The 21,239-nt window shown below is 42.6% G+C and overlaps 1 protein-coding gene across 1 annotated transcript in view; it reads right to left on the reverse strand.

Annotated features, from left to right (window-relative positions):
• The window catches only part of SUSD3 (sushi domain containing 3), a 437,490-nt gene extending 428,892 nt beyond the window's left edge, over positions 1–8,598 (reverse strand). The window contains exon 1 of the mRNA XM_069643607.1: positions 8,202–8,598. Coding sequence (XP_069499708.1) covers positions 8,202–8,289 — 88 coding nt within the window. The 5' untranslated portion in view covers positions 8,290–8,598. The remainder of the gene's footprint in view (positions 1–8,201) is intronic.
• Between the last annotated feature and the right edge of the window lie 12,641 nt (positions 8,599–21,239).

Here is a 21,239-nt window from a genome sequence, read left to right on the forward strand (position 1 = left end):
ACCCCCAACACTTTTTGGGACAAGAAACACACAGGGTTGCACAGAAGGTATATTTATTAACCAAATAGAAATATTTGAATCAGATTACAGATACACAAATTGTTTCTTCATAAAAGGCCAATTATAAGAAATAGTCAAAACACTAGTCCCTTCATTTTTCAATGCCACAGTTATGGAAAGAGACTTTTGTAACAGACACTTTACCATAACTATCTATGATTTTATACTTCCTCTTTTTTTCAAAATAGCACCCCCCCCCCATACTTGACAACATGTCAGAATGGCCACCGCATTTTAAGCTCAATTTCAACATACTACTGGACGTTCAGGTATGTAAATGGCTTGTAAAAGAAATGTATGTTCAGCATTTATGGAGGCTAGATTCCCTTCTGTAATGTTTCTGTTTAATTGTTGTGTAAAATCATACCTCTCTCGCTTTCAATGGGGACCTTGAACAGCAACAGAATGGATAGAAAATAATCACCCTCTCCCTTTGGTCTGTAACAACTTAGCTTCAACAACAATATTCTGCTTGATGCAACACCCAGGAATTACTTCAATTATATTCTTTTTCTACGTATGCACGCAGTGAGATGTCCATTTAACTCCACAATCATTTGTATGTGCTAGATGTCATTACACAGAGAAAGAGTGAGGGGCTCTCACTGTAGACACACCATGTAACCTAATCTATAAAATATATATTTTTCCAGAAGCAAATAATAATGTTCACTAACTTCTCTAGATACACAATGCATATATACCCAGCCCTCAGTACTAACAAAGAACAGGGCCAGGTAAGCATCAGTCAGCAAAATGGGATCGGCTTTCCTCCACAGCCTGCTATTTATTCCACTTAAGAGGGTTTGGGGCTTTAATTCCTGATGGGCCTCATTTTCAGGGTGCTGAAATCATTCAAAACGGGTCCAAAAGGAGAGTAATCTATTGCTTCCCTTTCCTGTTGTTATCAATGTTTCTCTCTCTCCATTAGTCAGTGAGTGAGTGAGTCTGTCGGGTCCTCCCTTAGCTCCCTGAGTGAGTGTGTATTTAATCTTATATAGAACAGTAACCCCACCTTTTTCAGGTGTGTATAGTTTCCCTAGTTTCCCTAATCTAATTGGTCAATGTGTGTGATTGGACTGTGTTCCAGAAGTGACAGCACAGTAGCCATACCTATCCATAGTCATTGGGCATATTAATGAAGGAGGCTGTATGATGGGATTAACTTCTAAACCCAGTTTCCCAGTTTCCCTCCAATTTAATGTGATGTCATCTCAGGGATTTTTTGCATTACATATCCTCATATAATGAATTCCCCACATATGACCACTTTACTCATTTGCTCGCCAGATTCCTTTCACTGGCATAAATCAGTTGATGCACTTTTATAATTACAGGACCAAGGGTCAATTACTTACAGATTTTGGCTTATAACTTATTGATACTTTTCTGTACAAATAATTTTTCCATCTCAAAGTGACAGGCTCATCCCTGTGGACACTATGATATAGGACACACTAGCGTGTGCCATTTCCTTACGATAAAATACCACCTAATAAAGCATTTCTAGCTGAACATTGCAAAAGAAAAGTTAACTTTCTACAAGTTTATGTTCAAGAATTATGGGTGAAATGGTGAATCCCATATTGCATTTTTCAATATACAAAATATCACTTAGCAACTTTTGTTTTTGGCCTGGTATCTGTTGTACATGCTGTTAATGCAGAGCAGCAAGATATTTATGATGGGTTGCAATTATTGGGGTTTTTTAAGACTTCTGTCCCGCCCCCTTGATCTGTTCCCAGGTCTGTTAGATTTTCAGATTACCCTTTGTTTTTACAGATAGTTTATTTTCTCTGCCTTCATGAGGGCCAAGAAGATCAGTTTAGACATCACAGATCTGCTGAACCTCCATTAGTTAATTATCTTAAATCCACCAAACACAGATGCAACCCCCAAAAACACAGACTCAGGATGAATTTCCATTTTGGGTCTCTTTGACTAAGTTGCAGGCCAGTCATTATGACTATGGGTCAACCCCCATGAATTGTTCCTTATCTGTGAGAAAGCATGGGACCTGTTTTCACATCTTATTTTGGGCGAGGTGGCATAAGTAGACTACAAATATCACAAGTTCAGTTCTGGCTTCCTTTAATGTGAACCTATATTCACAATTTCAGCTATTAAAATTGATATTTTCCTGCTCCCTTGATTTTAGATTTTCCCAAAAACACAGCAGCATAAAATATTTCTTTTTTTCTTACTTGAAACTGCCGTTCCAATTCTCCTTACGTTAAGCAGTTCCCCATTTTAACATAAGTTGCAGGTTATTTTCTGATACTTGAATTGTTCCTTTCAGGCCTTGTCAGTTAATTGGGTGACTCCAAATAATTTCACATGTGTTTTTCCAATGCTGGTTCAACGGTTCGAGTGGAGCTCTGATGTGAAGCCCTGGTTGGGGAGTATGAGAATGCTGGAGTACAGCAACATTGGAGAATACATCCAGTGCCCTAGAAGCCCTAAATGCCCTAAGCCCTAAAGTACAAGTTGCGAAAGTCCCTGTGGAATGAGTGCACATCATGGAAGCCAGCAGCATCACACAAACACACACACACACACACACAGAGCTTTAGTGAACCATCGTGCATTCACCTTATAGTTGTATATCACCCTGTGCCTTAGTGAAAACCGCTGCATTTAACATTAGTTAGGGAAACATAAAAGAGTATTAATAATATTAATGAATGACAGTAACCCTTTACACTAAACTGAGCACACAGTACATATAGGCCTCATAATATAGTTAGCCACCTCGCAAGGATGAATATCCTCACCCCATAGCAGAACACAATAGCCAGACCATTACGAAGAAACACACACACATCTCAAATTGCAACTTCCCAGAGAAAAAGGCTAAATGCCGCCCAGTGATTGGTTAAGACAAGGGGGGCAAACCAGTTCCAGGTTTGAGTTGCGGTAGTGAAGTCATGAAGGAGCAACAAAAAGAGATAGCAGACCCCAGAGCTAAAGGACAGACCACTGCACACTGATTGGTCAAAACATATCGGCCTAGCCGATGTCCCAAACCAGTAGCCAAAGAGATATAACAATTTATGTTTCTGAATAGTATAGCAAAATGGATTATAAAGAAGTCACAAGCCAGAGGGAACAGAGAATAAACAGTGTGAAAACATGCCTGACGAGATAGAATGAATAGGGCACAATACTGCCCTCTGTAGGATATATTGCACTAATAGAGCACCAATTAGAATTGATTGGGAATCAGTGATTTTTTCAGAAGATCTCATATACCCCTCACAGCACGTACATAATATCAGTGAAGACAACTTCCTGAAATCACAAGTTATATAGATACGCACATATATACATGTACACATATCCTTGTCATTGTAAGAGTATGAAGTTTGCAAGCTGCTAATCCCAGCGCGAAAAGTCAAAGGCAGGATAGATGAAATCCTGATAAAAGGAAGGTAGGCAAGTAATGTTTCCAACGACGAGTCGCAAAGTGTACTGGAGATAAATAGTTCACAATGATGAGAATGGTAAAATGGTACCAATCGCTTATGTCAATTAGAAAGGATGTTAGGTTTTAAGTTCAATGTCACACTGTCACATCTTATATAGGGATTGGTTGAAATGTACATGATCATTCACTCCACACATACTCCTCTTGAAACAACCAATTGTAAGCTGTGTTTAAAGGATACATGTTGAAAAAAGTGTCCTGCAATCAGAAAACGTGTGAACGGAGATGAGCTCAGTGCAAATTAGTTAATAGTTTAACATTTTAGTTTGGTCACAAGGCTAGAATAAACCAATGAAGCTAGGCAACGCATGGAAGCACCCAGAGTGACAATGACAATAGCCAATAGGAGACTTAGAAACTGTGATTGACTCATAACATTTGTTGTCTTTTCATTTCTGTAATTTGCTATCAAGCTGGCCATTTTACAGCATGCTGTTGAATGTCTTTTGTAGATGTTTCTCTGCTTAGGCAGATATAATAAGTGTTGCGTGCATTCATTTTTGCTCTTTTGGGTTGATTTTTACTGCTTGGATCGGGACTTGCTTTACACCATACTGGTTCAATGAGTGATACAGCGGTTTGAAGTCAACTGTAAGATGTTCAGGTGCTCAGACAGGTAACAAGGCTCTACTGGGTCAATGCAGCATCGAGCCAGATCAATGATGAGAGCAGCATTTGTTTCCACATTCGAGTGGACACTCATGGTTCTCTGAGACCCAATGCAAGGGCTCCAGGACTAGGTAAGTCCTTTTCAGTCTCTGCTCTCCCATTCTGTGGGACGTTTCCAAGAAGAGTGGCAGTGGTTGGTCCCCAGCAAGAGTGCCAATGTGCCTTGGTGGTGGTTAGGGAGCAGAACATGTCTCTTTCTTGGAGCACTTCTTTTTCACCTCAATTGCCGACAGCTTTGGAAAGATCAACTCTCCCAAAAAAGGTCCAAATGAATGCTTTCCTAAATCCTTGAGGGGAGAAATGTGAACCAAAGAGCGGGGGAGGGAGTGCCTCTGTTACACATGAATGCATTAAAAGGTTTGGGAGCCCCTCTACTGAGAACAAACATGGCCAAATAACCCATTCTATGGGAAGGTGCCCACTTGGGCGGGTCTTCAACTACGTATTAGCTCCGTGCACCCTTCACAGAGGCGAAATATCCATTTGCATATTAGTCTTTGTACCATCCTCAAGGGCAGTCCAGCACCGAAATGCTAGGCAATTCTTTTCTGTACCAACAACAACCCCTGAAACGTGTTTTGGCCTTGTCGGGCCTTAGCAGTGAGGTGAAGCTGGGCCTCTCTAAGCACAGTGAGCAAGGGGTCCAAATCTGGATTTCCCTTGGGCTCTCAGACCTTTTTATGCATTTTTAAGAACTTTGGGTGTCACCCTAAATTAAAGAGGGTAATCCACTCATGGACCCCTTTCTCATTGTGCTTACAGAGGCACAAATTCACCTCACTGATGAGGCCCGACCAGGGCGAAACACAGGGTATGGCCGATCAGCAACACTGGCGGTAATTCCGTTACCGCCAATAATTTCCCACTCTGCCATACTTGTAACAAGCCCCATTATATTCTGCAAAGTGTAAAAAAACTAAGCAATCAACAGAAAATGGTCATTCACAATCGTATGTAAATAGTAACTGGAATGCGACTTGCCGCGTGCTCCACCTCTAGCATACCGACTGCATTTATATTGGCAAAGAATGAGTCCAAGAACATAAATAATAACACCAAGACGGCTTGGACTACCAGATTACTATGGTTCTGATACGGTATATCCCTGGGTGCGCTATATCTTGTCCTTCACCGACGAAGATATGCATATATGCCAGGGAAAACAGGAGGAGGCTGGAGGCTGAAATACGCAGCACGTACCCGCCCTGGCCCTTTTGGCAGCCTCTGGTGCTTGTGTGCCAAGGCAGATACTGCAACCGCATCAGATATGCTCTGTGTTTATGCCTCGTGCTTGTCTCAGACTGACACCCTCTCATACTTCTTACTCGTCACATATTTTCATCCCCAACTACGTAAATTCCTGAAAGGAAAGCGGTTTCCCAATTCTATAACTGTATTTAATGCACGGAAGGGCCGGTGCACGCGTTCACGCTGGTTTCCTGAGAGTTAAACGCTCTGAACCAGGCCGGGCCATGCTCTGCGACCAGTGAGTGCCACGTCCCTGCTCTGCATAACCCAAACGCTAACAATGGATGTAGACTTGCAAGCAGCCTGGAGAAGCAAGCCTTGAAACGGCGGCCTAAAGCGGACGGATAACACGCAATCTGCAGTCTCAGGTTAATGATCTGTTCAGAGTAACCGTGCAGGCGCTGTTAGTTAGCAACACTCCACTGGCCATTGAATACATATTTACCTGCCTGACAGTAAAGTCGCTGCTGGCGTCCCTTTCCCGACGCAGCACTGCTGTATTTCTGAACCCACTACACAGACACGGTGTACAACCTTAATTTCTACGAACATTTTAATTACACCAACGTCCATATGTGAATTGCAAAAACATCTGAAATGTAAGGGATTTTTGTTAAGAAAAACGTCACTATTGTAATTCATTGCTGAGTATGTATAACGGGGGCTACGACTGAGAGAGTTTTATATGTCGAGAGTATGTTATAAGTGTGTTGATATTTGGAAAATGTCAAACGGTAATGCACACCTGTGTGAAACTGGCGTAAGAAAATAAAATTGCGTGCTGTGAGTTGCGGCAAAGGGAGCAAGAGACGGCGCACAAGCGCCCTTATAGCCCTTATAAGGGCGCGACCAACATGCAGCGCCCCTTCTACCCATGACGTTATTTCCAGGGCAAAAGACAACCCCAATGCCAAACATGTCCACCTGGAGATGACGCTGTGGACATGCCTGGTGACCCCTAATGGTCGCCACCTCGGAGGCTGCAGTTATAAAATCGACGTCCCATATATTACCTCACGGGCTGCAAACTCAGGCTTTTTGCATAAGTACGCATGAACCCCTTGGTCAGGAGCCTGGTGGAGAAGTGTTGGCCCACTCAGGTGGGTAAATAGGATGATGCCAGAGGGGATCGGAGGCTATTGGATTGACATGATCGAAACTGTTCGTCCATGAAGGGGGAACGAAGACAGTTGTTTCTCACATTTGAAAAAAAATTGCCTACGTACATTTTGGCAAGCTAAGCATTCAGATTGCGCCCTAATACACAGACATCCCCTTAAAAATGTCCTCTGAGAAATGTTTGACGAAAATTATGTTACCTTTAATGTTTTCAAATAATTCATTATCAAAAAGTGTATTTTCTGAACACTTTGATGTTGTGCTAGAAGCTTTACATCAGACTTTGCAGGACCACTGACACATAAATGTGTACTTGCCAGGTTCATGTATTAACCCATTTTACTGTTATTTGATTCATTTAGTTGGAAATTGATCCTGAGGCCTCACCTGAGTTTTTGGTGGTTGAATTCCTTCATTGCTTCTTGTTATGTTTCGTTGGTCCACGTCTCTCTCGTTTCTGTCTTTAGTGAGTTTGGCATTAAGGAAAGGTTTGTTTCTTTAGCTGTATTGATTGGTGAGTCAACAAGGCTGCCTGGGATTAAGACGGGCTGCACATGACCTGTTTCTTTTTGAGTTATGTTTCAGTTGTCTGGCACAGGATTTACATTTGGTAATGTTCCAAGTTTCTTCAGTGTTCGCTGCTCGGAATTCATTCTTGATTCCTTGAGCTGTGTATATATATATGTATGGAAATCTCCAGTGAGATAACATCAGCTGACCTATTCATGATTTAAGAGTTTACATTATCATTATGTGTGAGCGCTGCATTCAGGCTAGTGTTTTATAGGGTCTCTATGTACCCAAGTGGGTGATTACTTGTCAATATGTGTATGTTTCTTGAAGATTTGAAACAGAATGTGTCTGGAAATAGCCTTGCTATGCTTATGATGCTAGTGACCATTGGGTGATGATGTCATCAGGTCATCGTGTCATCAGCTCACCATCAAAGATGGAGGGCCAGCCATTGATGAGCCAACAAAAATCACTCACGGTTTGGAGCGAGCTAAGGGCTCAGTTTTCGGTCCAATCTGGGGCAGGGGTGGTGGGATGGAGGACAGTGGATAAGGGGCAGGCAGTGTGACTACTTATTTTGTGTCCATGTAACATAAATGATCATGCCATACAACTTGTCCTATTCACATTTATGCGCGCTTGAATAGTTTCACTGACTTATGATTTATTTTACTGAACCCATTGCTACCACTGCATGTGGCCTCCATCGTGTGAAGTCAGCTTACCCGCAGCATCTTTCAGTGGGTCCAACCGTTCTGAACAAGGTCTCCTGGATCCACAGAACTCCCCCTCTACCCATTTTGGGTAACAATGTGCTTTATAACTGCCCCCTTCGCAGATACTTTAAAGGTGATGCGTTCTCTCTGAAAAGTAGCACCATAAACACTCTCTGGGCCTGATCTGCAAAGCGTTTTTTAACTGGGTTCTCCCATTGAAAAAGGCTTTTGTAAATCGGCCCTATGTATCTTCCGATAGTCATTATAAGGCATATCAGGAAGACCCACTCTTACTGGGGCTAGACAGAGAAAGCGCACGTGAGTTAAATGCAGGCGGATCAGCGGTGCACGCAGCGTGCAGTTAAGCCTTGCGGCAGACTGGTCCTTACCTGCACGGCTGCTGTGCCCATCACCCCCATTGTCAGCGATCCGGACTGTCCTTGAAATGTCGGGTACTGAAGCCGTGGACGTTTGCATATTGTCAGTGAAGCGTCCGGGGCGCCCGAGAACTGCCTCGGTTCTCTGATCAGGTGAGAGGTGGATGGACCGCCTGTGCCCGAATCCCCAGCCCTCCAAGGGAGGCTAGTGTCCCAGCCGCCCTCTCTCGCTATGCGGGGGATCCAGGGGCATGCCTCCGTGGGTCCTGCCCGTCTATCGCATGGCGGGCACGAGCTCCGGTGCAGTGAGCAGTGTGCTGCTCCTGCTGCTGCTGCCGACTGCTGAGCCAGGTGTGGGCGGGAGTGGGGCAAGTCCAGATCTGGAAGGCTGCCCCCGCAGTCTGTCAGTGAGCGCTGTCTTTCACAGCTTTACTCTCACAGCTCAGCCCCTCCTACTCCCCCCCCCCTCTCACCCCCACCTCTCGGGGGCTGCTCGGCTAGGACGAGCTCTCCTCCTTTCAGTTCCTCTTCCAAGTGACGGCGAGATGCAGCCCACAGAAGCCGCCCTGCTCACGCTGGCGCTGTCTCTCTCGGGCGGGCGCTCACTTGCACCTGCTGTTCCTGCTGTCAGGTGGTCCGCATTTCAGAGCCAACCACTCACCAGCTGCAGTGTGCTAGGGCTTCTCACTTTTCTACTCACCGGGAGCTGAGAACATACTCACACATCCAGACTCACAGCAACGGGCTACACATCAACCAGAACTTCATGCTAAGTCTTAGTTATGTTCCACTAGTGCTGTTCTACGAGACCCCTTCAAAGCGCCGTTGATCATCTTAAATAATGCAATTCTCAATGAAATGTCAAACTTGAGTTGGATAGCGCGGGTGAAATCAATAATACATATTAATTTCTCGTTTTGCACATAATTTCCCTTGCTTCTAATGGCTGTAAGTGTCATTATTGCCCAGTTGAATGGTTCTCATCAACCAAGAAAGGGATCACGACCTTTGGGAATTGGAACCTACGACAGTGCCGGTTGGACCCCGGCCTCTGAGAGCCTGGGTTGTTGAGTACTCTTGCAATATGAAAACATTAACCATACCTTCATATTAAGCCTTAGTTGCAAGGAGCTCTTGGTGCCCAAACACCAATTTTAAGTGTTGTTCCTCCTCTTAAATGACGAAGTTCAGAAAGAAATGCCAACCTTGTTTGTTGGATGGTGTGGGTGAAATCTGTAATAAATATTAATATCAAGTTTTGATGAAAACACTTTGCGCTATTTGCGTCCTGCTTCTAAGCACTATACTAATAGGTGCAATTATCGCCCAATGTAATGATATTCAATGGATCCATTGATCGTGACAAATTGATTTCTTCCCTGCAGAAGTTCAATAATGAGTAGAGGCTAAAATGCCCACTCAGCCCTCACACTTCTTTTGGCAGACCTGTATAAGTGAATTCACACTTTTGTATCTAAAAAACTGAATTGAATGTTTTTCTTTTGTTATATTATGTATGGAATGTCTATTCATCACTGTAAATTTCATGTCAGTTTAGTATTACGATTTTCCTTTTCTGTTTCTGTGAAATAAAAAAAAGATTTTTTTGGAAATGTTTTTTCAATTTTCTATCTGATTATCTCAGTTTGCTTTAAGGAAGAATAAGTTGGATATCTTTCTTTGGATACCATGTGAATTAGAATTTGAGTTTATTAATTTATTTCTTACAGCTTTTGAATTTCTTTGTGTGACTCACACTTCTAGGAAGCAAGAGCCAACACAATCATAAAGGTAAAACAGGCACAAAAAAGAGATATCGCTCCTTCGCCTTTAGTGGTAACGTGGACCAAGAAAAGGCTATACTGTCAACGGTGTGGATGTGGTTCAGTAGTGACCCAAACAGAAAAGTATAACAGTCCAAAATAAAGGAATGTTCAATCAATGTTCCAAATTAACTGTTAATTAAACACGCCATATACAAGAATAATTAAACACAAAACAGTACACAAAACCCACCTCTGAGGAAAGAAGCCAGAATCAGCAAGTATGTAAAGCGGCAGTGCTCTTGGTAATGAATCAGGGGTGCAAGTCGAGTAAAAGCCACCATGTTCTTTAAAATGATATGCCTTTGGTGCAAAGGGGATACAAGTGCCCTAAACAGTTCTGAGGGCCAAATAAATAGACCAAGGTAGCAGTTGGCAGCCAAAAGAAGTCTTTTGCAGCTCTTGGTGGTTCAACAGAACCAAACCAGACTTCTTGGTGCTGTGTGAGCCATTCAAAGAGGGAAGAGTGCAAAAGGCAGTACTGGAGCGTCCAAGTGGTTCAAATGTGTTAAACGTTTCTTGAAACATGGTTCCAAGCAGTTCAACGGCACAACACACTAGGATCCTGGCTGTGTTGGCTCTCAGGGTGCTGTGTCCAATCTAGGGGCTTGTGGACAACATGAGCCCCTTTTTCATGCTCCCAAATACATGGGAGGGTGGCACACAACTGCGGGGGCCCTTCAGCAGAATGAGGTCCTGGGTACGGCAGTCGCTGGCAGAGAGGCAAGTCTTGGTCGAGCAGCACGTTACCCACCAAATGTTCTCTGAGGATGGTTAGGGGACGTAGACTGCCTCAGCCTTGGAGCACCTGTCTTCACCCTAAACAGGAATACTTTGGAAATTACTATCCTCCCAATAGGGTCCAACAACATCTTCTTCAATGGTTGAATTCTTGTCCATTTGTGGTTCAATAATGGTCCAATTCCTGTTCTTGAAAGATGTGGACTTTTCCTTCTGACATCACACCCAAAGTGTTTTGTGGTAGAGGAAGTAGAGGGGATAGGAAGGAGAGAGGCAGAGAGAAAGAAGACGGTGGAACCTTCCTACAACTGTAGTGTGCTCTCCCTGTCTACACTAACCCCGCCCCATCCCTTCTCACTAGGATCAGAGGCTCCTTTGGTATGGAGCAACCTGATATGAGGCTAATCCTTTGCCTGGGTGTGCTCCTTTGATTACCAGCCCCATAACAGATTTTGTTGAGTGCCTGTCTCTGAAGGACGGCGTTACCTACCCAAAAACAAGATCAAAGAAGGGGCATGGCCTTTTATGTTTCTGTCCTGTCACTTGGCAGGACTAGCCTGTCTGGCCAGAATACACATGACCTTCCACAGCTGTGCTAGCTCGTAGGAGCTGATACATATCAAATTTGATGTGGCTGCAATGGTTATGAGCAGTGACATACACATTGCTTGCCGCAGGTATGCCTTTCACTTAGAGTTTACCCTGCCACCAGCCTGGGCTACACATAATCATGATATTTTGGAATGCAGTGCAGATCTTATATGCCTCTCCTCCCCCATGCTGCCGTGACATTGGCTGTCACTTAATCTAACAGTTTATTGAGAGGCCACCCTCAACACCGGAGTTCGTTCTCTCCCCAATCCAGGTAGCACCCAGCAACCTGTTTAATGTCAATTCTTTGTTCAACCCTATTTTTGATTCATCTCATTCCCCTTGGCTCCCTCCCCCTGTGCTACCAATGAGCCAAGAACCAGGCCAGTGTACAGGAAATATATTTATATGTATTTGAATGATTGGTAATGAAGATCAGACTAAAACTACTCACACCACCTTCTATGTGGCTTACAATAATCAACACTAGTCAATGAACAAAATCAATTTACAAATGCAGTGCTGTGCAATTTTGATTTTCCTGCACGCTTAAAAGGCTAGCAGTTTTGTTTACAGATGTGTACCAATGCAAATGGCAATATTATTTCACCCACACTTTTGCTTCAAAATGAACACAGGGTGATTTAGCAGTTTGTTTTTCAGACACACCTCAATTAAAGGTCTGTGTTGGGGAAGTCAGAAAGTGAACATTGGGATGGTTTAAGAATGTTGGATTTTCAACCCCCCTCCCCTTAAAGGCCTGTGTAGGGAGAAGTTGTACAGTAATAATTCTGAGGATTTAAGAATTTTAGATTTTCAGCTCCCCCCCACCGCCCACTTAAAGGCCTGTGCTAGGGGAAGTTTGACAGTAAAAATTGGGATGATTTACGATTTTTGGATTTTCATCCCGCCCTCCACTTCAAGGACTGTATTAGGGAAACTGAACAAAACATTTGGATTTTGGTTTAAGGATAAGGAGCCCCCTCTTCCTACACCTTTTGCCCTCCCACCCACTATAAAGGGAAAGGATATAATGCAAGCATATTCCCCCAATCTTGGTTTCAAATGGCTCAATTCTACTTATATTGAAAACCTCTGTTTAAAGTTCAGGAAAGTCAGCTGCATTGCAGGATCCTTGTTGAGGACAGGGCAAGGGTCTGGTATCACCACTCTGAAGGATGGTCCCCAGCTCTTCACCATAGGACCCAGTCAGTTTTTGTTAGGCCTCCCAGCAATAGGCAGCTCCACACAGTTGCAATTTCAGCAAATCCCCTCTGGTGTTTCCTTGTGGCTGTCAGGTCATTTTTAGCAGCTCATCCCTCCCTCATAGTGAATCTACTTTATATACCAATTATGACACATCAAGATTTCAATGTTGGGCAGTGCCCTGCATGAATTCCCATGCTTTTGATTGGTCCTTCACTTTCCTATCCAACCCCCAGCACATTCCCTGTCTAAGGATTGGTTCAGCTGTCTAGAACAGAAACATTGCAACTCCCTTTTGAAATTCCTTTTTTTTCTTATGTCAACTTTATCCAAAAAGTAGCTATATGGCAAAACATTATGATGTACTAGTAACTGCCAAAAGTATATATTTTCCAATTCAGCTAATCATGGGGAATTATATAAAAAGAAAGCCCAGTGTCCTAAGCTCAAGGAGCTTTTAGAAGGAGGCATTTCCAAACCCAAGGGGTACTTAGGCGGCACATAGACATGTCTATGAGAGGAAATGATTCAAACTCCAGTCAGAGTATTTTAGGAGCTGAGGGAAAAGGAGTGTCATGACAAGATATATGTAAAGTGGACTAGTCTGTTCTGTTTGTGTATTTTGAAATTGAAGAAAGGTTTTGAGGAACGACAAAAATAAAAGAGTGAAGATTGTAGGCACAGACTGAACAGGTAGGTTGGAGTAACCTGAGAAGTAGAGGCTTTGAGCGGCGAGACTGGTGCGCACTCATATTTGTTATTTTTCTGAACCATATTTTGTGTAAATCAATGGTAAGTATTGACAGTCAATTGAGACTTGTCGCAATGGGGAATGTTACTCCAGTGATGCAACATTGCAAGCAAGCAACTGCCAAAACATGCACCCAAGCTCAAACAGTATAGTGTGGAATGAGTTAAGGGTACCGCCGATAAAATGTTCATGCCATGGCCACAAAGGGTTTGCGGTTTTGCAACACATGACCACATACTTGCACGCTGCATACACAGGAAAAAAAATGGAGAAAAGGCTAGCTAGTTTAGAGCTCTGGAAAATGTACCAGGAGGACGAGAAGATCCGCCTCCTGAGGAATGGATGCTTAATCAGTGTAGAGAGGAAGGTGGTGATCCTTCTGCTCTCCTTACCGCACCCGAAGTAAATGGCAATAGTACAAAAGATGAAGGATTGTATCTATCAAGGGAACTAAAGGCGGCAACAGGATATAGTTATCTGATACATGAATCGCCTGCTTACAGCTGTGATGGTAGCTCAGAAAAGGCTAAAGGAAAAGAGGAGACCTTTAAGGTCTTGCAAGACAAAGAGGGGAAAAGTGAACGACTAAATGTGATCCTAGTTATTAAACGGGAGATTAAGAGATGGAAAGGAGAAAAGGATAGAGCTGATGAGGTTACGCTCATTCAGAACGAATGTATGGGTGGACAGATACTGCTTAAGCTCGATGGGAAGAGTATCGAGGAAGTAAGGCAAGGGGAAGATCAAGACGAACAGAATAGAAAATACAGAGAACAAGAGAAATTATTGAAGGAGGATGAACATAAAAGGAAGAGTAGACAAAGATGAGAACATATGTATTAGGAGGATCAGCTTAGAAAGGAAGAAAGGGCAGAGGATTAAAGGAAGTATGACAACAGGTAGAAAGCAATAGAAGAGTGAGACAGGGTAGAAAAAGGGAGAAACGGAAGAAGCTTAAAGATTACAGGATAAAATAATGCAAAGACGAAAGGAAGAGGAAGTGCATTGAGCAAACGAAAGAAGGGAAGAGAAAAGGCAAGAAGAGGAAAGGGTTAGATGGGAAGCAAAGAAACAAAGGGAATTAGACGAAGAAATGGAGCAAAAAAGGAGACAGAGGGCACGCAATATTGATCGCATTGAGAAAGAGCTGATGGAACCGAGTCCAGTAATATCATGGGGCGACATAGATGAGTTTCTCCAATCGCAAGGAGCAAAGCCAGGACCATCTAGGATAAACCTAGATGAGAATTTTGAGATAGGGAGCATCTGAGATAGGATAGATAAAGCTTATCAGGAGATGAGGACAAAGGGTGAATTGGAAAGTAGAGAAAAAGGAGATCGATCTATAGTTGCCCAATCACAAGGCAAAGAAGGAAGCCCATTCATTCTCTCACATAGAGCCTTGTCTTTAGATAGGCTGACTTTAAATAGGGAAGAAAATGATGAAAGCCATACTAGATGGTGACTAGATATGTCAGACGAAGACAGAGAAACCTTCCGTGGGGAGGAGGGAGAAAGTGCATGCGGTCCCGAAGGATGTTTGCAGACAAACAAGGAAGTGAGATGGTTGGATCTAGAGCAACCTAAAGATAGGACGCCAGGCCCCATGGCATACCCAGAGCGACCTAAAGGACGATCACATAGTGAGAGGGGGGAATCGCCACCATATATGAACAGGTTGAGGTCATTGCCAGGTAAAAGACAAACAGGAACCATTGTCCCCACTATCGATAGGCAGACGATGGGAGCCGATTGCGGATTTGGATTCATGTAGTCCCACTTATTGGAGAAAGGAGGGGCCAGACCGCAGTATATCCCTTGGACTCAAAAGGACAATGATAATTTAAGATGTAAACTCCCTAGTTTAATGGCGGGTGCAGGAAAATTGATTTATGAGCTAGAAAAGATGACAGGAGGAAATATTCTACCAATAGGGGACATTAAAGGTCTCCTAGCAGCCATTCATGGGGAAAGGGCTGATGACATTTGGACAAGAGCTGGTTACTCAAGTGTCACAGCACAGAACACAGCTCATGACGGAGCACCATTTAATAATTGCAGAGAAGACGTTTGGAGAAAACTCAGGGTACAGTATCCTGATACGTCAGATATGGGTGCAATTATGACACATAAAATAAAAGATGACGAAGATCTGCTTGCTTACATTCAAAGTATTCAGGAACGGTGGACTTGGGAAAAATGAGGAAGCCTTGGGGGAATCAGTGCCAGTATTTTACCACATTTTGTGTCAGGGATTGCCAGAGCAGGCAGAGAGGCAGCTCAAAATGTTAGTGGGAATGGAAGCAAAGCCATGGGTGGAGATACAGTTGACTATCGTACATCACTGCAGATTGTTACAAGATAAAAATAAGAAGAAGGGAACATCACGTGAGCTTATGGGAGCCAAGGGTATGTACAAAATGGGCAATTCTCAAGAAGGGGGACAGTTTATCCTCCAGCATATAGCTCACAAAATAGGTATGGGTTTGCCCAAGATCAGATAGTGTATCAAGCACAAGTGCAGCAAATGCAACATGCTTTGCAACCACAGCAAGCACAATTGAATCAGCCACAAGGACAGTCACAGAACACACCCATGCAGGTACGAATACGGAACAGTTGTTGACACCTAGTGTTGGGGGTGTCACTGTCGTGGGAGGAAGTCCTTTTACAGGTATGGGAATTAGCATGTACCCACAATAGGACAGCTCACAGGGCGACTTGATGTGTTCAATACTATCAGTGACACCGAACCCCCAAGAGGAACCAAAGGTTGATGTCACCATAGGAGTGAAATCTTTTTCTTTTTTAGTAGATACTGAGGCAACTCGCTCATGTATACAAGAAGGAAAATATCCATTATCGGGAAATGCCATGAATGCTCAGGGCTTCTCTGGAGCTACAAGTAGAGTACCTTTTACTGATGAATTACCAGTCTGTATAGGAGAGTGTGATATGTCTGTTCCATTATTGTATTCAAGGCAGACACCAGGGATACATTATCTAAACATGGGTGAATTTAAAATGGCATTTACAGGGCAAATAGCTCTCCGAGGGATGCCATTAGAGGCAAAAGTCATTCTTCATGGGGTATGCATTTTGTTGACATGGCTACCCGGCTTGGTGGGCAAAATTATGAGTGTACCTGATGGGTTCTTGTGCAGACCACAGGTACCTATGGATGAAGAGTGGGGACACTTAGAGTTACAGGAAGCCGTAGTGCGAGGGGAATCAGCCATGCTTGAAGGAACCGATGACGAGGGCAGGGCATGGAGAACAGTGATTGCCATTGGGGAAGGGAATAGATTGTCTGACATCACAAATGAAGATATGTTTAGAGATGATCCATCAGATTATGAAGTAATATTCCAGATGAGTATTACACATTGGATCAGAATAGAGAGAAGGGAAATCCCACATCGAATGGTGATAGTGCAGCAGCGTACAGCTTTTTTTGATGATGACATGTAAAAAGTGCCAACCTCTTTATGGACTACAGGCCTCTATGATGTAGAGCTATTGAGGGGGGTGGGAGAAGTTAAGATTAAGGTTAAACCAGGAGCAATTTTACCTTGAGCAAGACAGTACCCGATTTCTCAAGAGGTGGATGAGGGTATTTTTAAGACTATATCAGCTATGATAGAACAGGGTATTTTGGTGACGTCAAAGTCACAGTGTAATACTGCTATGTATCCTGTGAAAAAATCAAAAGGGGGCTCGTGAAGATTAATTCAGGAAATGAGGCCAATTAACCAGATTGCAGAGGCAGAGTTTCCTTTAGTTCTGAATCCTGTGATGATTTTATGTAGTATCCCCATGGAGGCACGATATTTCACGATGATTGACTTGAAAAAATGCATTTTTCTCAATCCCATTGCATAAGGACTCACAAGACCTTACGTCATTCACGTTTCATCAGACTAAGCTGAAGAGTACTTGTTTGCCCCAAGGATATTGTGAATCTCCATCGATCATTAACAGAGTCCTGCAGATGGACCTGAGCAATATTGATTTGCAAAGGGTTGTGCTGCAATATGTAGATGACATTTTAGTTTGTAGCATGACAGAAGATGAGTGCAGACAAGATTTGATTCAGTTAATGACTATCCTACCAGACAAGGGATATAAAGTAGACAAGGAAAAATTGCAATTTTGCCAGGGTGAGGTGTTACCTACAGGCCAGTTAATCTCACATGAAGGAAAGAAAGTCACACCTGAAAGAGCTGAGGCGATTATGAAAACACCAACACACCACACACGATAAAGCAAATGCAGCAGTTTCTGGGATTGTGCAATTATGTTAGAGCATGGGTATTTGATTATGGTTCAGACACGAGACCCCTTTTGCATGCTTTGAAAAAAGCTCAAGTGAATAAGAAGAACATAGAATGGACTGAGGAAATGCAGGGAGGGTTTGAGGAATTGAATTGAAAAGCAATTAGTTTAGCTTCAGTTTTAGGAATTCCCAATTATTCTGAGGAGTTCTTGTTTTCGCACACAAATGGGACACTTATGACAGCAGTGCTTAGCCAGAGGACTGCACTAGTGTACAAACCTCTAGCATAATATAGTGGTATTCTAGATCCAGTTATGAGACGACACTTTCCTTGTGAACAATTGCTGGCAGCAGCTGCGATCCCCAGTGAGAAGTCTACAAGCATTGTGATGGGCTGGTCTATGACATTATTTGTTGAGCATGCTTTGTTTGCTGTTTTGGAGAAACCCAAGAGTATGCTGACATCTCAGAGGGCTTCTGCATATAAGATAGTTTTATCGAATCCAGCTATCAAAATAGTTAGGTGTAAAATAGTGAACCCTTCCACGTTCGTAGCCGAACCTGGGACAACAGATGAGCAAGTGCATGATTGCTCAAACTATGAGGAGTTTTTTTAAATTAATATTGTTTATTAATACCGTGTGTTTTAGTTTATGGAAAAAAAACTTTTCACACTTACAAAAATTAGATACATATACATATATAAGTGTAACCTTTTATACCAAACAAATAAAAAAGAATTCACCTAGATTTCCACAATTTCCGGTTTAAAATTCATTCTAAGTTACATTATCACAATAATCACTAAGGACATTTTCTGACTTACTGAACCCAAATCATCACAACAAATGAGATGTTATAATGAGAACACCTGTTAGAAACAATGCTTGAAGACATCCACTGCCTCATGTAGACAATGTAAGATGTTAATGGCTTAAGTATATAGATTAACATAAAGCTAAATTTAAGTAATTTGCAACACAATTCATTCTCTGCAGAAGTTCATTTTCAATTTTAGATAATAATCTACCCAAAGCACACATGAATGAAATGTGAGGATTGTTCATACATTTACACCATAGCATTTCACATGAAGAAACAGAGTTCCCAATATTTCTCTCCCCCAAAAAAGCAAGTCTCGCATTTTCAAACTGAACTAAATAACCAGGTGTTTTATAGTTTCCTTTTGTGGAGCTTTCTTACAGAAGTGACAGATATCTGAATTAAAATACACCCACTGACTAATGCGTTCTTTGGAATGAAGCTGATTCAAGCGAAACCACATGTAAATGTCCCGTACTTTAGTGTCAGGGAAGCACTCCATGTACATCAACCTCGCAACTCTTTTGTGTGTATGTAAGGCAAATTCTTTATTCAGCTGATAGGAACCAATTTCTTCATGAGAATCAACCCAATCCATCTGATACAACATTTTTTGGGAATATCTCATTCGAATTAGCAAATCCTCTTTAGTGATGTTAATGCGTTGCAAGGCAAGATCCATTTTCTTCTTGAAGAGAATTATTGAATATGGATTATCTAAGACCAACATCCTGGCGAATTCAACATATATAGAATTTCTTGGGGGATTCAGCATTTTGACATAAGCATTTAATTGAGGCCACAGGAATCGAGATGACAAGCTGGACAAACCTAATTCTGTGCGTATGCACAAGTTTGGAAACTCGTGCATACGCATAGAATTAGGTTTGTCCAGCTTGTCATCTCGATTCCTGTGGCGTCAATTAAATGCTTATGTCAAAATGTTGAATCCCCCCAAGAAATTCTATATATTTTGAATTTGCCAGGATGTTAGCCTTAGATAATCCATATCCAATCATTCTCTTCAAACTATGAGGAGTTCTATGACGAGATCCCAAAGGTGAAGGAGAATGTTCTAGCGGGGGGGAGGTTCTCTTTATTGACGGGTCATCAAAAATGGATCAAACTGATGGGGAAAGGCAGATTCAGCTGTGGTAAGACACAGAGCTAATGGGGAATTTGAAGTAGTAGCAAGTGCAAGACTATTGTCTCACCTTTCGGCACAGACTGCAGAATTGGTGGTGCTTATTGTCACGCTCGAGAAACACGCAGGGCAGGAAGTAACAGTGTACATTGACTCTGCCTACGTGATGTGAGCCAGGCAGACAGGGCTAGCACTTTAGAAAAAGAGGGGCTACCCCTGAGCGGACGGCATTCCAGTCCAACATGCTGCATTATTGGACAGGCCTATTAAGGCAATAGAACTACCAGTACCCATCGCAATAGTAAAAAGCGTAGTGCATACTAAGAGAACTGATCTCATTACATTTGGGAACGAAGCTGCAGACGAAGAGGTCAAAAGGGTTTCATATTGTCAAGATATTTCTAGTTTTGATACTCCAGATGTAAAAGAAAAAGTGGTTACGATTATGATTGTAAATGAAAGGTTTAATCATTTGTCCAGAACACAGTTGATGGGAGTTCAAGGAAGTGCTCCTCAGGAAGAGCAAGCATTGTGGAAACGGAGGGGTTATTCTTTATCCCCCTCTGAAGCATTGTGGTGACAGGATAGCACTGGAAAGCCAGTGATGCCTGTATCCTTATATAAGGGTAGAGGTTGAACAGCTGCACTACCCTGTGCATGTAACAAGGGAATACCTACAGCAGCTATTGTGGAGGACTGGGTTGTACCAAATCTGTTAGAACATGTTGCCTTTTATGTAGTAAATTGCATCGTATGTCAAAAGTTTACTGCTGGGCACACACTGCGAACCATCATAGGAGTGATTCCTCAACCAAACATTTTTTTCAGCATTTACATATCGATTATGTCGATATGCTGCAAGGTTGTAGTGGATATAGGTATAAGATAGTGGTGGCGTACCCCTTTCCGAGATGGATTGAAGCTGGTCCATGTACAAATCCTGATGCTACTTGCGCTGCAAAGTTTTTATTTCAAAAAGTCTTTTGTAGATGGGGAGTATGTGAGGTGCTGAGATCCGACAATGGGCCCCATTTTGTTAATAAAGTATTCAAACAGATCTGCCTATTGCTTAGTATAAAACATATGTTTTCCTCTGCTTATCACCGGCAAGCAAATGGAATATGTAAGAGACTCAATGGTGTTATCAAAGAAAGAATCCCTAAACTCAAATTGACACTGAAAAAGGGATGGCTGTATTGCCTGCTACTTGCATTAAATGCATTAAGTTATCAGCCTGGGTCGGACAACCACCTCACACCGCATGAATTAGTGACAGGAAGGTGAATGAGAATGCCCCTGTCCCCTCCATCGAGGTGTAGAAGTAATGCCCAGACAACTGCAGAATTGTTAAGAAATGAGTTACGTGCGTATTTAACATGTATGACCGCTAGTATTTCTGTCATTTCAGATCAACTCAAGCTCAAGGGGTGTCGTTCTCAGATGAAGACCATTCAGCAACCGGATGTGCAAAACTACTATCTATACTCAAGTTATTTGTTGGAGACTCCATTTTAATACGTAACTTCATAACAAAGTGGCACAAGTCCCGTTTTAGTGGACAATGTATCATTGAAAATATCACTCCGTCAGCAGTAAAAGTTCAAGAAAGGCATGCCTGGTTCCACTCGGGCGACGTGAAGCCGTATGCTTGTGAGACCGATACACCCCCACCCATTGATTTGGAATCAAGACTAGA

This window comes from Ambystoma mexicanum, chromosome 2p, assembly GCF_040938575.1.
Source record: "Ambystoma mexicanum isolate Mex_15411 chromosome 2p, UKY_AmexF1_1, whole genome shotgun sequence".
In the NCBI taxonomy this organism is placed as follows: domain Eukaryota; kingdom Metazoa; phylum Chordata; class Amphibia; order Caudata; family Ambystomatidae; genus Ambystoma; species Ambystoma mexicanum.